A 16,816-nucleotide genomic window follows, 5' to 3' on the forward strand; every position below is an offset into this window, starting at 1 on the left:
CTCAAACCTGACTTGGTTAGGGAGCCGCATCCCCAGCCTTATATAAAAATGCTTTATGATCATGCTGATCCGGGAGCAGGACCACCCTATCCTCTAACCCCATCCTCATCCAAACCAGCCCAGAAAGATGGCTGTCAGAGCTACACTACCCAGAAGGTCCCTGGGACTTGACCTGCTGACCTGAGGATTCCTTTTCATGCTCTTATTAACGGAGGAAGAAAGCAGTCCAGTAAACTCACCCAAAGACTTGGCATCGAGGGAATTTCCCCAGCTAGAGAGAAAGCACATTGCTCTTCTAAAGAATTTCCAGAGAAGCACATTTCTGCAACTTCATTTGGTAACCTGGTCCATGTCTTGCAACTGTCAACTCGTAGCTATGGGGCAGCAAACAAACATTTGGGGAAGGGATTGTGCATCGCTTTGTTCTGCCGATGGGAACCAGTTCAATCCTGCATGTGTTTTAAATCAGCAGGCTCTGCCATACTGGGTGGGGAAACAGTGTTCCTTCAAAACCCTCCACATTGAGGACCGGGGGAGCAGAGGCATACCTGGCGTTTTCTTGAGCTCTGTCTGGAGCCAGGGTCAAAGCCTAAGGCCTCGCAGACAGAGTCCAGCTTGCAACTGAGTTTGGTGGCTGGTACCGTATTCTTTTCGATCTTGACTTGAGTGCCTTTGTCAGCCTTGAGGGTGTGTGGGGTTATGAAATCCCTGGTTCCCTGAGGCTCATCACTTCCTGTTGCCTACACAATTCAATTACTCACACAGTCGGTCAGTCAGCAAATGAGGCAAAAGCCTCTTCCGGGGTCAGGCTGAGCACTCTTCTGGGTATTTGGGAAACAATGAAGAATAAGAGATTAAAAACAAAAAAAAAAATTCCTTGCTCTTTTGGAGGTTACCTTTTATTAGGAATAGACAACAGCTAATACAAATAAAGCATAGAGTGTACATATAGTGTACAAGAAAATGATATGGGGATCAAGAGTGCCAGAAAAGAGGAAGGTAGTTCCTGAGAAGATGAATCTGAGCAGACACTTGAGGGACCTGAGGAGCCGACCTTGAGGAAATCTGGTAGCAAAGTGTTGCAGGCAGGCAGAAGAGCCAGTGCAAAGGCCCTGAGGTGGGAAGAGCAACCAGGCTAAGACAGCCTGTGTGGGGAGTAGGTTATCTGCAAGACCCCTGGAGATACTCTATTTCACAAAATCTACCCTAGTGGCTAGTAAAATGCATGACTCCAACTCCAGACCTGCACGGCATCTTGGCTTAGGTGAGGTATTGTCCCTTGAAAATCAAGCAGGGAAATAGAGACCAAACGCTCCCATTTATGTCAGGGATACCAAGAGGCTTCTAAGAAGGCAAACTCTGAAACTGCCTCCCTCACCTTCCTCTCCACTATCATGAAGTCCTGTGAGATCTTCCTTCCAAAGTCGGTCTTGTCACTCCAATTTATCCCTCTGCCAACATTCTCATCTAGCCATTCATTATTAAAGGGAAATTATCAAACACCTGTATATAGCAGCATGGAGTACACATGCCGAACCAGACAGACGTAGTCCCAGACTCCCAGAGCTTATAGTTCAAAGGAATCCCAGCCTCTAGCGTTTCATTAGAAGAAACTACCTGCTAACTAGCACCCTTGAATTTACTTTTTGTTCCCTCCAGGCCATCTTGAATCAGTTGCTGGTCAATCGGACACTCAGGATGATTCCAGAAGACTCCCTACTGGCCTCAGACCCAGCTACAACAGGTACACCTCCTCATGTATTGCAGTCTCCCGTCTTCCTATTAGAAACCATCTGCCCGTTCCATTCCTTCAGCTCCGAAGATCCTCTCAAAGTTCTCCAGAATCCCTTAGCTGCCACCACCCCCCCAACTTTCCTCAAACTTTCTCCACTGACTGAGAGTAGGGAGCTCTCTCTCTCTCTCTCAAAAAATAAATAAACTTTAAAACAAAAATCATTCCAGCTCCAAGAAGGAGAAGGGATCAGGAAGGAGAAGTCCATACATGAGATGAGTTAGATTCTCGCACTAATCCGGACAAGCAACAAAGGTATGTGGTGCTGGAGATGGAAAGAAGGCAGAGGTCTGACCTGAATTCAGGCTTATCACCCACTTCCTGGGTGACTTGGGGAAGGTCGCTCAACTCCCTGGGTCTCAGTTTTTCTTTTCAACCATAAAGTGGGAACAACCACCCTGCCCCAGCTACCGTGAATGACAATCAAATGGCTCTATGAAGAAGCTTTGTAAACCACACAGGTTTGACAAATGTAAAAGGTTGTTATTGCTCAATCCCACACCGGCTACTCCCTTTTCTGCTTCTTCTCCCTCCAACCATTACTCATGGAACAAGTGCAACTTACAACAAAACAATACTTTGTTGGCTTTCTAGGTGCTGAGTTTTTACATGCAACTGAACTACTGCATCCTTAGGGGCAGAGAATTTGTTACAGGCCTCTTCTAAGCACACTCCAATGTAGCAAAAATCCTAGCACAGAGCAGATGCTCAAACTGCCCACACTAAATGACACTCAACAAATGCCTGTTGGCTGAGTGACACCTTCAGCTTCTTTTTCCTTCTTCCTAATGGAAGCTGGTACTAATCATACACTAGTTTGAAATGTTCTCACCTTCTTGGGATGATTAAGACTGTGCTTCAAAAAGATATATAAGCCCTTAAACTCAGGGACAGTATATATACCTCTACGACTCATGTGCTTCCATAGCACTTTTTAGATATGCGGGTACCGACCCAATAAGGACCTGCCAATTTTAAGAGCAGCGGGAGTAGCAGAACAGAGAATAGGATTTGGAGTCACCTTGCCAAGGGTCTTGTCCTGTCTCTAGTACCTGTTAGATTCAGAGCCTTAATATCCTCCTGTGTCAAAAAGAAAGAATTGCAGTCTAGTTACTGCAACATTTAAGCAAGATAAGGGATGCCAGAATTTTGTTTCTTTGTAGCTCTAAGTAACATTAATCCAACAACCATTGATTGAGCAGCAAAGCTGTGCCAGGCAATGTGTCAGATGCTGGGAATGCAGGGGTGATGGTATCAAAGAGACCAAATAAGACACCGATTACAATGAAACCTGTTAAGGACCAAATAAAATGCTATGTGGTAAGGACAGGTGAAGACAGTGGGCTCAGAGAGGGGCTTCTCTCCATCTCTCTCCTCTGATGTTGGCAAGGGAGGGCAAGGGCTGTCAGAGGTGATCCAAGAAGACTCTCAGGAGGAAATAATACTTAAGATTACCTTATAAATACCTGTACAGGAGTTGGGCAGGCAAAGAAGAGAAGAACATGCCATATAATGAAAATAACAGAGGGGAACCTGGGTGGCTCAGTTGGATGAATGTCCTACTTTGGCTCAGGTCATGATCTCAAGGTTTGTGGGTTTGAGGCCCACATCAGCGCAGAGTTCACTTCAGATCTCTGTCTCCCTTTCTCTGCCCCTCCCCCATTTGAACTCTCTCTCAAAAATAAACATAAAAAAAAAGTGTCCAACTTGGACTCAGGTCATGATCTCAAGGTTTGTGAGTTTGAGCCCCACATTAGCAGAGCCCACTTTGGATCTCTGTCTCCCTCTCTCTCTGTCCCTCCCCAACATGCACTCTTTCTTAGAAATAAACAAACATTTAAAAAAAAGAAGAAGAAAAGAAAAGAACAGAGGTATTTAACTCATTCATGTACTCAACAAACATGAATTGGGCCTTTCACAGGCAGGGAAATCTAGGGAAATTTAGATCAACAAGACATGACCCCTGGGAGGGGGCACACATTTTTCACATGAGCAGACAGCCAGGTAAAGGCACTTATAATTCAGTATGGTTAATACAACAATCAGGATAAGGTCAAGGTTCCCCACATAGTAGCAAGTTCAAAACACTTCAGGTCGTTGAACATGATTTCCAAGCAGGGAGCATGGGGAGTGAAATGAGGCCAGGGGAGAGGGGCAAAGGGCAGAGCGTGGGGAGGCAGCTGCAGTCCACCCCTTGCTCATATTTATCATGTGACCTTGGGCAGGTTACTTAACCCTTCAAAGCTCATTCCTTCCAGCTCCAAAACAGAATAAGAACTACGTCAAGAGGCTGTCGTGTGCATAAACGGATGTAAAGTCTCCAACATGGTACCTGGAGCATAATTAGTGCCCAAGAAATCGTAGTTGCATCATCATCTTGTTGTTGTTGTTGTTGTTCTTACTAACATGACTAAGAGGCAAACCATCTCAGGCTGTGTGAACCACCTTGCTTGAGAACAACTGCTCTCAAGCTCTTAACTTCCTGAAGTCCTTGAAAAAGAAGACACAGGACAGCCTGTATTTAACATCACCCTTTGCCCAATACCAGCACTTGTCAAAAACTTACATTCATAGGACCCTAAAGACAGGGACTGAATGGACAGTCCCAAAATGTGCCTCCCTAATTGACTGGTATTTCAGCGTTTTACCTCAGCTCATTCTCCTCCACCATCTACCCATTTCCGTTACTGTGACCATCATCACCACCACAGGAAAACACAGCACTTCCTCATTTCCAGGCACTGCCTTGGCACTGTATAGGCTTCAACACATCTGATCCTCACAACAGCCTGCTGCGGATAAGGTCCCATCATCGTTCCCATCTTACAGATATGGACACTCAGGCAAGAAACATGAAGCAACCTGTCCAAGAAGACAAGCTAATGAACGTTGGGAATGGGACATCCATCCAGACAGTCTGGTTCCAGAAATCTGTGCCCTATGGTGTGCTAACTCCCGAATACAAAAATGCCTCCCTCTCTGAACCTCCCGCCACCCATGAGTTGCGAGTAAGTGTGTCATGCTCATCCCGTGAATTCTGGTACCCAGTCACACAGCCATAACCCAGGTGAAGGGACAGCCTAAGACCCAAGACCTCTATCCCAATAGGCTTAGAGAGATAGTTTCACTAAGGACCAATGTCCAGGGCACTTATGGAGGCTCAGAGGGCTCAAACAGCTGATGAGCTTGCCGGCACCGGGAGATGATTAAAAATCTACCATTAAACCAAGCTGTACTTAGAACAGACCTTTTGTAAAGTAGTTTTTCATCAGGGGATTATATTTTCTTCTTGACAATTTCCTTAATGGCAAGAAAAGCTATATGTTAGAAGAACAAAGGAGACCCAAGGGCAAAGAGTAGAAGATTCTCACCAAGGCAGGGGCCCAGAGTGGGCAGGGAGGAGGAAAATTAAACAGGCAGAAGAGACAGGCCCCCACTTTTACTCCTACAGAATGCTCCGGCGCAGCCCACCCCCACCTCCTCTCTCTGCCGCCTTCTCTGGGGGCACTAACAGCAGCCCAGAGCTCATTAAAGTTTAAACAGACTGATCGATACAGACAGAATGGTGAATTGTCCATCTGCAAATTACCAAGCCCTTCATGAATATTTAAGCAACAAAACTAGGAACAGAGAGAAGAGAGAAACCAGGACTTTATTTTTCCCTCTGAGAAAAACAAAAGGAAGGAAACAAAACCAGACCAAACAAAGTATCTCTGTGGCTCCTGACCACCAGCAGGCTGACTGCAATCCAAGGCCGCTCAACATCAACATCTGCCTGGCACAACTCAGTGTTTTGCTTTCTCAAAACACACCACATGCGCATGCCCCCGTGCCTTTGCACATGCTGTTGCCGCTGAACAAAATGAGGTTCCCCTGGCCTGTCCACGTGGAAGGTAGGACAGGCCAGTGATTATGGGTGCAGCTGTGGAGTTAGCCTGCTAAAGGTTCCAGTCCCGCCATGAACTTGGGTGAGTCACTCAACCTTTCTGTGCCTGTTTCCTTCTCAAGAATACAGGGGTAGTAATTGTACTACCTTCATTGGGCCACTGTGAGGACTCACATACACGACGCATGCTACCATGGTTTCCATAGCCCTGAGTGCACAGGAAGGTACAGCAGACGTCAACTGTGAGTACCGTACTTCCTCCAGATTCAGTCACATGTGAACAGGTCCTCTGCAAGTTCCATACCCTATGTCCCGTCCACTTGAGCTCGAGCTCCCCTTTCCTCAGCTCCAGCCAGAGCCACTTAACCCCCAGCACCCACTAAGTCATAGTCTAGCTGTCCACTGGTCTCCGCCACCAGCCGGTGAGCTCTGGTAACGCCTATATCTCAAGTACCCCAACACCGTCCCTGACACCAGGTGTACAAAAGAGACATGCTCAGCAGGTGAGGGCAGGGGAGCGTCTGCAGGGTAGAACGCTACCACTGCAGCCATACCTTCGTGACAGCACAGCACGCGGCCCAGATCTCCTCCGAGGACTGCTCGTGGTGGTTGAACCGAGGCTCCCACTGGTTAATTGGCTGGTCCGCGAAAGCCAAAAGGACGCCCCTCTGGTCCACCAGAGCCGCACGGACACTGCCCGTTCCAACGTCCACACCCACGTAGTAGCTCCCTGGATCCTGATCTTCCCCGGGCATCGCGGTCCACCTGCAGAGATCAAGGACAAAAACCACATGAAGACCAAGTAGTTCTGCAAAACCGGGCACAAAACATCTTGAAGGTGGACATAAAAGGAGGGCAACTAAGTGGTGGTCCTTTGCTTCCTTGTTCACCCAACAAATATGTGGAGCGTCCACAGAATGCTAACGGATACACTGAGCTAGGTGATGGGCAAACGAGATGGGCAAGGCCTTAGACATGGAGTTTCCATTCTTGGAAGGAAGTCAGATGTGAAGCAGCTACCAACCGTACAATTCTTTAAGCAAAGTCTTGATACCCAGTGAGAAGTGCTTTACGTGTAAATATGGGGCTGTGGAATCCAGAGAATCTAGAGGTAGCAGATAATGTATTTATTCTCATTAGATTTGAATCAAAATAAGGACAGCGTCCACACTACTAAAAAGGAACTTCATCTATCCTGTCAAGCATTCATTCAAAAAATTATCTGCTGAGCACCTAGGACATGCCAAGCGCTGTGAAAAGTCCATGGACCTCCCTGTACTCCTCACTGCGACCTAGAAGGAGAGTCTACTTTGCAGATCATCAGGAAGAGACTCCAAGAGATAAATAACTTTTCTCTTAAAGGTAATTTCTCTTAAAGGTAGGTCCACACACTTAAGAAGAGTAATATGTACGTTATTACAATGACACACATTATACTGATGGGAAATAGGTGCCTGGGATGTGAAGAGAGGCAGCAGCAGCATTCACAGGGGATCCGGACCCACAGCCTCCCTGCTGGTACCTCGTTCCTTCTTAACAGCCTGCAGTATCGCTTTGGAGAAGAGGCAAACATGTTGGAGCCAAGTCACGAAGACACTGGGACTTGGGAAGGAGCCTCTCGGGAGACCAGATCAGGAATTTGTGAGACCGTCTGTTTTCTTTACAGATCCCTTGTGAGTTACAAGGAAATCTGACCAGAGAACACTCAGGAATTCCTTGGCCTTCATCGCCCCTCTAAGTCCCTCTGGTGAGATTAGCCCGCATGATACATAAGTCTCCCAGCGACTTTCATTTCCCAGATCAGCCTTTCCAGGAGCAAGAACAAGCCCCCAAGACAACTGCACCGATGAACAGGCTGCAAGTCCCCAAGTGAGCCCCAGGCAGTCTTTGCACCCGGAGTCTCATTTCGACGGAGAAAGCGCCTGAGCCCGTCAATTTCAAAAAGGGAATGCTTCGTTGGCAAAGCCACACCTGGGGATGCTAAAACACAACCAGCCCACAGATGTTTGGTTACTGCTTCCTGGATATTTATCCATTCAGGAAAAGTGACCCGTTCTGACTTTATGACAGGGATTCCCCAAGGGTGTTTGCCCCCTTCGGCTCACAGGCTCCCTGGCATGTGGGGAGGGAAACGGGGAAACCATAGCCAGCACGTGTGCGACCTTCAGCCGGGCTCCAGCCTCCAGGCTTGCTCCGCCTGCCTCCCTCACTTACCTGCTTTCGGAGCTACACAGGACCCAGAGGACCAGCCAACAAGCCATGCATTCCTGAGTGTTCATCAAGTCATTACTCACACACATTTTAAATAAAACAAGTCAAAATACAGCTGCTCCATTTGAACCAAAGATCAGCCCAGCGCCCCCTCCACCTCTCCCTGTAGCCATCCCTCTGTGGGGCCCTTTCTTAGGGCTCAGGATGGCTGAAATACAGCATAGTGTCCTGGGCATGGCATCCCAGGCCCACCACGAGCTTCCCCATTTGCCATCGGGCAAGTCTTTTTTTTTTTTTTTTTTTTTTTTCCACGCATGCAAAGGCAAAGGGCTTTATTACGGGCTTAAGCTCGGGCTCACAGACTTCACCAGCGTATGGGTCCGTGCTGAGAGCCTCGAACAAGGGCAGAGTAGGGTTTTTATGGGGTTTGAGACAGGGGAGTTACAGAAGTTGTGACATGGGAACAGTGATCCAATCATAATAATTCAACATCATTGACAGCGGGTTTGACCATACACATTGCCTAGAGTATTCGTTACTTTTGGCGGGATCCAATTACAACGTTTAGAGTACCTTTAAATTCAACCAATCACAGAGCGAGCCTAGGGTCTTGTTTGGCGACTAACGGGTTAACTTTAACATTAGGTAACAGGGTCCTATCTATAGTTTCTATCTCCAGGCCTCTCCCTTAGTACTGTGGAGGGTGGTCGCTGGACTTTCCTGATTGGGTGTTGCAAGGGTGGTTCCTCCTGCCTTGGGCAATGTGTAACTGCCTGATAGTTTCGGGAAAGCTGAAACTCAGGACTTCTAGTTCAGAGGGGAAACTTAACGCCTGTCATGGAGTCAGTTTGGTTTAGACGTTTAGACTTGTGGCCTTACATTTCCCCCTGTCTTGTAACTGACCCAATCCTGGGTCAGTCGTATCTCCATCACTTTGGTCTAAAGGTTGATATTGGGCCCGTAAGACCATTAGTTGAAGGGTACCTAATCTTTGCTTTATATACTGGATAGCCAAGGCGAGTTGTTAAACCATGATTCAAACCATCCTTGGTTTTGTTCTCGTTTCCGCTTTCCTTTGGCTGGTCCCTCTCGAACTTTAGCTAAAGATTCTATTATTACACCCGAATGGTCTGCGTAGAAACAGCATTCTTCCTTTAATGCTGCACAGAGTCCTCCTTGTTGGGCAAGTCTAACATAATCCCATCAGGTCTTACACCGGCTCCAGATATGTAGGGACTCCTCGCAGGTTCTCAAGGGCTCACCCTGCCTTGGGGCTGCCCCACGGACTGCTTCCTGCTTCCGACCCTGCCCTTCCCTTCCTCACACCTTCCTCTCTTGTGAGCCTGGTGACCATGGACTCACATTTCAATCTCCAGCTCAACCATCTCCCCTTCAGGGAAGACACCCTTGCCTTTCTCTGTCCCTTGCTGCCACCAGCGTCCCATGTCCCTGCTTTCTTTTAAAACCTAACCATTATGAAATAGGATTTATTTTCGGTTCCAGGTCTGGCTCCCTTGCTGGAACCTGAAAAGAGAGAACTTACTGATTTCTGTGTCCCTAGCTCCTAGTACATAATGTTTTCAATAAATATTTATTGAATGAGCAACTAGATCAGTGAAATCTATAGAAAACATGGATGAAGAAGCTCATGCTTTAATAGTTGGAATTCCTCATTTTGTACCTATATGCACAAGCGTTTTGTCTTGATTCTAATCTCTGTACACTTCATTCATCCAAATAACATTTAATGAATGCCTACAACCACGTTTTACTAATGCTAGAACACTCATTTTTTTCATCTTGCTGCTCTAAAATTAGGGAATCTTACAATCAGTGGCATCTTACAATTAAGTGGTAGCATTTTCTTTCTTAGCAGTTTATGAAATGATAACGCATCTCGTAATCAATGACTGACATTCATAGAAACGCAGGTTATGCCAGGTACCGAGCACCCTACTATGAGCTGAGGATAGAGTAAAGGACAAACTAGGGCAGTGCCCTGGCTCAGAGCTTCCTCAAGTTTTCTTTATCTGCAAACAGAAGGAAGACTGAGCAAGCCAGTTCCTCCGCGTCCCTGCTACTGACCACACTCACATCTTCTTTACGTGCAATTCCCTCTTTTAGCTTCTCACTGTGCCCAGCGTAAAGGCCCATGGATGCTCCTAACACTGGTCCTCACTTGCCAACAGACCCCCTGCCCTTGGCTGGAGTTCTCCAAGGCTATTCTAAACACTTTAGGGAGAAGCTAAGAAATAAATAGGAAATGAAGAGTCTATATAAACATTTGGGCTCACCCCTACCAGCCATCACCCAGGCCTCTCCCCCTCCCTGCTAGCCCAGCTCGTCAAGCCTGGGTTCCTTTTTGTCTGTCTTCCTCTGCAAGGAGCGCAACATCTCATCACCCACCACCCACATGTTCAATTTATTTCTAGTAAAATCCAGAGGCAGATTTCCGCTCTGCCGCTGACCCAGGGATTACCCCAGTTCTGGTTTTTGGACCCAAGACCTCACTAAACAGGCAAGAACTCACCACCCTTCAGGAGAGCTCCTACCTCATTAGAAGAGTGGAGTTTTACTATTAAACAATTAACTCCACTGTTGCCCAATCACAGCTATCCCCAGTGCCAACCCAGAGCCTGGCACATGGCAGGAACTTGAGTCGCTGTGACTCAGTGGATACCTTTAAAACCTATCATTAGGGAATAATAAAAGGTACTATGTCTACTGTGTCTGCAATGCTCTGTTCCACAGCTTGCTGACATTACCATACCACTTTTAATCCTGACATCAACTCTTGAAGATCAATTCCTAATATCATCCCCATTTTATGGAGGAGAAAATTGAGTCCTAGACAGGTAAAGTAACAGGCTGCAGTAGATCATGTAACCAGTAAGTAATCAAGTTGGCAGCAAACCCCTTCCCTGTGGCTCCGAAGTCCCTAGCCATTCTCAGGGTGCTATACACATCCTGACTCTCCTCCATCTACTAAATGCCTATTTGACAAGGACCCTGCCTACTCCTAGATTGGCTGACTCAGAACTCAAGGTGTCTGCCTCCAGAGACGGCCCCTTCCCCAAAGTCAGGCTGCCTCTCTCTGGCAAACCACCCATTTCTAGACCATGTTACCAAAACACTGGTCAGAAAGAGTGAAACCCACAGGGACAAGGGCATCATACCTCCTGGCACTGTTCACACGTGCCTCCCAGTTCATGTTTTTCTAAGGAATAGATCCTAATTAAATATTTCAAGTTCACCATGTTTCCCATTACTATAGCTTTAAGTGATCTCCTTGTGATTGTTTCCACACCTGGACCCTGAAAGCAGGGAAGCAAGTGAAGTTCAAGCCCTTGGGCGGCTTCCCTGAAACTTGACCCTGAGAGCTTTAAAACCTCTTCCAGTGAACTCCCTTCAACTCAGATCCCTTGTCTTCCCGCCCTGTGCCCTTTGTTCCTGGGTCACAGGTACTCTCCGCTGTGTCCCGGACTCCAAACTGTATCCAGTTCCCCTGTGCCTGAAAAAATAACGGCAAAATGGAAAACATTCCATTTTCTAATTTGTTAAGGGAAAAAAAAAAAAAAGGATTAGGATCTGCCTGTGTGTCTGGCACTTGCACACATGCCTTAATCTCTTCCAAATGAAACTCAACCAAGCTGGTAAACGTATCACCATTTTATACTTCAGTGGGACGGGGAAATTCGCCCACGTCACACGAACAGTAAAGAGCAGCACCCAGATACAAACGTCAGCCTCTATGTCAAGTGTAGGGATCTTTCTTTTTTTTTTTTTTTCCCAAATAGTTTATTGTCAAATTAGTTTCCACATAACACTCAATAACACTCAGTGCTCATCCCCAAAGTGCCCTCCTCCATGCCCGTCCCCCCCTCCCCCCCACATCCATCAGTCCTCAGTTTTTGTCAGCATTCAAGAGTCTCTCATGGTTTGCCTCTCTCCCTTTCCCCCACCATTTCCCCCCTTCTTCTCCCCCTTGTTCCTCTGTTAAGTTCCTCCTAATCCTCCTATACGTGCACACATATGATCTTTGTCCTTCTCTGCCTGACTTATTTCGCTCAGCAGAACACCCTCAAGGTCCATCCATGTTGCTACACAAGGCCAGATTTCATTGTTTCTCATTGCCATGTAGTATTCTATGGTATAGATAAACCGCATCTTCTTGATCCATTCATCTGTTGATGGACACTCAGGCTCTTTCCATGTTTTAGCTATTGTGGAGAGTGCTGCTATGAACATTGGGGTACATGTGCTCCTATGCCTCAGCATTTCTGTATCCCTTGGGTAAATTCCCAGCAGTGCTATTGCTGGGTCATAGGGGAGTTCTAGTGTTAGTTTCCTGAGGAACCTCCACACTGTTTTCCAGAGGGGCTGTACCAGTTTACATTCCCACCAACAGTGTAGGAGGGTGCCCGTTTCTCCACATCCTCGCCAGCATCTAGAGTTCTCTGATTTGCTCATTTTAGCCACTCTGACTGGCGTGAGGTGGTATCTCAGTGTGGTTTTGATTTGTATTTAAGTGTAGGGATCTTTCTACAACATCAACCAACAACAACTGAAGACAAAATTCTTTGTTTGCTTGTTCAATAACAGTATCAACAACAACAACGGTAGCCACAACTAGCAATGATTAAGCTCTGCTCTGCAAATATCACATGATTTTGTGATTCCATCTAATCCTTGCAACAACCCCATCTCATTCTTTAAGGCAAAAATGAATGCTCTAAAGACTCTAATTACCATTAGGGCTATGGGGAGGGTGAGAGGCAGGCAGAAGGAGGACATGGACTGTGGGGGCCACGAGAAAGAAAAATAATAGAGAAAAATCCAGGCTGTGCCTGAGACAAGTCGTGGGCCACTCAAATTCTCAGTCTGCAAGGTCCTGCACAGGGCAGAAACAGCTTCCTGACCAAGTCCCCGTTATGGATGGGACTCATTTTTAGCCCGGATTCATGATCAAAAGACTGTTCCTATGATAAATATTTATAAGGTTCATTAAATAATAGCTTGTATAAATATTACTAGAAATATGCCACAGGAAACCACAGGCTTCGCGGCTGATTCTTCAACAAATGTGCAAGTTGTTCAAGTGCAGCATGAAAAAGGAAGAGGGACACGGATATGGTAGGTTGTTCTTTGCAAAACTACTTCAGCAATTCTAAGAAGGGGGTCAATGCTCCAGATACGGTGCTAAACACCCATCATTTGGGGCTTGTTCTTGTATTTTTCTTCCTCCTTTTCCCCTACATAACCTAACAGCAATAATACCGTTCCCTACAACTACAATCTTCCATAGTGAATGAGCTTACCTTCAGTCCTAGTTCTTAAAAAAAAAGCCACTCCTCCAGGATCAATTAGGTGACAGTGTCCACAGAAACAATGTCCCCGGGATCTGAGAAGGAACTCGACATCCTCTTTCAACTTTGATCTTTGGACTCTCTGCTGTGAGCCCAGGCACATGAGTTCCACATGATTTATTTATTTGGTTAGTTATATTGCAAGCAGGCAGTTGGTAAGTTTGGAAAGAAGATGATAAGCAGTGACTATGCCTGTCCACTTCAGCCCTCTAACAGACAGAACTGAACGGCACTGCAAGCAAATCTCACATGCTGGAAGAGGGCAAGAAAGCTCCGGATGGGAAGTAAAGAGCTAGTTTGGCAATAATAATAACTGGTTGCCTAGTGGCTTTACCAACAATACACATGGGAGAAAACAGTACAGGTTGCTCACACTTTTCCTCTTAATGTGAAAAACTGTCTCCTCTGGCTCCGATCTCATAGTATTTCTGAAAGATTAACTGAGATTATATACCTGAAGTGACTCACATAACAACTGATGTAGGGTACACATTCTGTAAAGAGCTCCAATTATAAGGACTATCATCATGGCCCTTCCAATACCGAATCACCTCTGGACACCTGTGATATACACTGTCCATACCTGGGTGTCCTCACTCTAACAGCTCAAATTCCAGTAAACAAGCAAATATTAAGTACTTTCTCTGTGCCGGGACACTGTAAATCTTTAGCTGAAGGAGATAGGATCTCTGTTTAGAGTTGACAATTTAACTGAAGAATCTGGTTTTTTAAGATCAAATGGTGATGACTCAAGTTATTCCTGGTTTTTGTGCCTCAAACAAATCCTAAGGCACCTAGTGAAATTACATTCGGCAATAAAGTGGCTTCGTGCTGCCGCCGGAACCCTAGCCACACTCTGGAGGCCAAGCATCCTACCCCAACACCACCTTTCTTCACAGAATGAGAGATGATGGTCAAAAGAGGAAGTACCAGTTCACTGTCTTGATCACTGCTCCAACCACTATATTAGAAACTCAGTATTGCTCAGGATGCTGAGGGTCTTCGTGCTTTGAACTAAGTCCATGCTTACATATAAGCATCAGGTATTCAAGGGGGTGTACAGTATTAAATCAGACAGGAGAAAGGCTGGCCGTTCTTTTAATTCAAAGTTGGATTTCAAAAGCCAGAAAAAAGTCAGAACTCACCAAACCCCCATGCCCACCTCACAATGTGGCAGCCACAGGATCAAAACTGAGCCAGTCCTGGAGAGTGACCAAAACCACCGCCGTCCACAAGCCACACAGGCAGGACACAACAGCTGACACCAATATGGAATCCAACCGTATTTAGGACATGCACAGTATAGGTCTTAAAGGATTCATGGATGGAAAATCTGACTCATGAGAAGGCATCCTCAAACTCCCAACAACAAAGACCACCTCAGCAGCAGATGAAACTTTGGGTCTCCCACATCCTCTTCTGTAAAACCCTGCTGACTCTCTCTTCTCCTCAATCCTTGTGATCCGATAAAGCAACTCCTTAGAAGCCTTTAATCATGTCCTACCAAGCTAGGTTCTCTGCACAGAAAGGGAGAGGGGACACCTCATTTAGAACACCCATCGAGGTATGTGCTGTGTCTCCCACTGACAGATGAGGAGGCTAAAATTTGGCGAGGGTTGATCTCCAGTTGATGGTCACAAAACCAGGACACAAAGGAAGCTGTATTCAAAATCAAGTCTGTCCAAGCCAGAGCAGGGATCTTGCGGCTGTCCCTGATGTGACTTGGCTTTCCGTGCTAAACAAGGTGCCTTTATCCTGGGCAAACTCAGAATGCCCTCCCAGGTCTGTTCATCCCGTGAAATCTTCTGGGACACTCAAACATTAGAAGTGGTTTATCTCTGCTCTGATTCAGAAACGCTATGTCGCTATAAATGCTACTCTAAGAAACATGAGATATTAACAGAGAGTATTCTACTCACTACTTCCCTGTACCTGCCAATAAGCACATGTAGGGTAACAGAGGAACAGGGCAAGTACTGGGTGGGGGAGGGGGGGCTTTTTAATGTATATAATTGTCAAATACCTTTTAAAATAAAAAGTCTCTAGGGACTCTGCCCCTGGAGAGTTCCAGAAACACTCTCAGCAAGCTTGTCTTCTGTGTGAGGCCCCTGGCTCCTCCCACAGGACAATCTCCCTCCTTGATCAGGCGCGTGTATGGAAGGGAGGAGATGGGGGTATGGAGGGGAGAAGATGGAGAAACTCCTCGGACAAGAGTTCTTTCTGTCTTAGTCGGTCTATCTTCCACAAATCCAATTTACACTGAGTTCACTAAAAGCCAAAGTGCGAGTCCAAGGGTCTCACGCTCCCACGCCAGGATCCTAGAAGCAGAAAAATGGCCAAAACAGGCAGCGAGAGCATGAAGGCTGGCATGCTGATTATAAATGCAAAGTTAGTATAGTTTAACCTCAATATGCCAGTTACCAAGCGAAGCCCGATAACAGGGAAAACCGTACACAAACTCAGTGATTTATTATTACCTGGACTCTTCTTTTTGGAACATGAATTCCTGACCTCTGAGTTCTGAATAATTTAAGTATATATGTAGTTTCTCTCCCTCCGTCACTTTCTTCTCCAAGAGGCTGTTGATTTGCTGACATAATTAACTATGAACTGATTTTCTACAGAACTAGCCAGACCTTCAAAGCAAGGCCGTTATCATTAGCATACTGGCTGAAATCCAAGGCTTTTCCAAGAAAAGTCACTCAAATTAGAACAACAGAGGAACCCCCAACCTCAGTGACTGCTGTCAGATGTCAGCAGGCTCAAGGAAGGCTCAGGGCAGTATTCTGAGAAGGCTGAACCCCTTACTCTCCCACTAAAAGTGTATGCAACTACCTATTTCCCCACACTTGTGCCAAAACAGAATCAAAATTTTCTCTGTTACATGTGAATTTATGTTGTTTTGTACTGCATTCCCTCTATTTTATTTGTGAGGCTAAGTGTTCATATGGAGCAACAGAATCCCTTCCCCGCCCACGATCTTCCAAACCTCCTTTCTCAGAGACCAGGCTCAGCCAGGGGCCGAGGGCCCTGGCCTCTTCTCATGTTTACCTATTTATGAAGCATGACCAAGTGGATTTTAGGAATGAGTTATTTGAAGATTAAATGTTACACTTGGGGGACTGGACGGTGACATTTCATAAACATGCTCTGTCAGAATGACCAAGAGCGAGGGGACAAACTCAAACTACTGACGGAATGAATGCTGCTTCTGCCCAAAATGAGCCCAAGCTCTTTATCTGGCCCCAAGGACCTCAAACCTCTGGCTCCTGCCTGCCTCTCTAACTTCACCTCCCTACCCCCCTACCCCTCCCCGATCTCAACCCCCTATACAACAACCCTACGAGCTACTAGCCATCCCTCAAATGAGTGCTTAGCACCTGTGTTCATTCTGTTCCCTCCTCTTGTGATGCAAAGAACACAAACTTGCGGTTCACAGAAAAAGAAATACGATGAATACATACGAACCCTTAGCCTCACAAATAAAATAGAGGGAATGCAGTACAAAACAACATAAATTCACATGTAACAGAGAAAATTTTGATACTGTTTTGGCACAAG

The 16,816-nt window shown here is 46.2% G+C and overlaps 1 protein-coding gene across 4 annotated transcripts in view; it reads right to left on the minus strand.

Moving 5' to 3' along the window:
• The window catches only part of FGGY (FGGY carbohydrate kinase domain containing), a 426,891-nt gene that overhangs the window by 396,058 nt on the left and 14,017 nt on the right, over positions 1 to 16,816 (minus strand). For all 4 annotated transcript variants that reach the window (XM_039238811.1, XM_039238799.1, XM_039238806.1 and 1 more), the window contains exon 2: positions 6,233 to 6,443. In XM_039238811.1, coding sequence (XP_039094742.1) covers positions 6,233 to 6,433 — 201 coding nt within the window. In that variant the 5' untranslated portion in view covers positions 6,434 to 6,443. The remainder of the gene's footprint in view (positions 1 to 6,232; positions 6,444 to 16,816) is intronic.

Source organism: Hyaena hyaena, unplaced genomic scaffold (assembly GCF_003009895.1).
Source record: "Hyaena hyaena isolate Hyena2069 unplaced genomic scaffold, ASM300989v1 scaffold_5, whole genome shotgun sequence".
Classification (NCBI taxonomy): domain Eukaryota; kingdom Metazoa; phylum Chordata; class Mammalia; order Carnivora; family Hyaenidae; genus Hyaena; species Hyaena hyaena.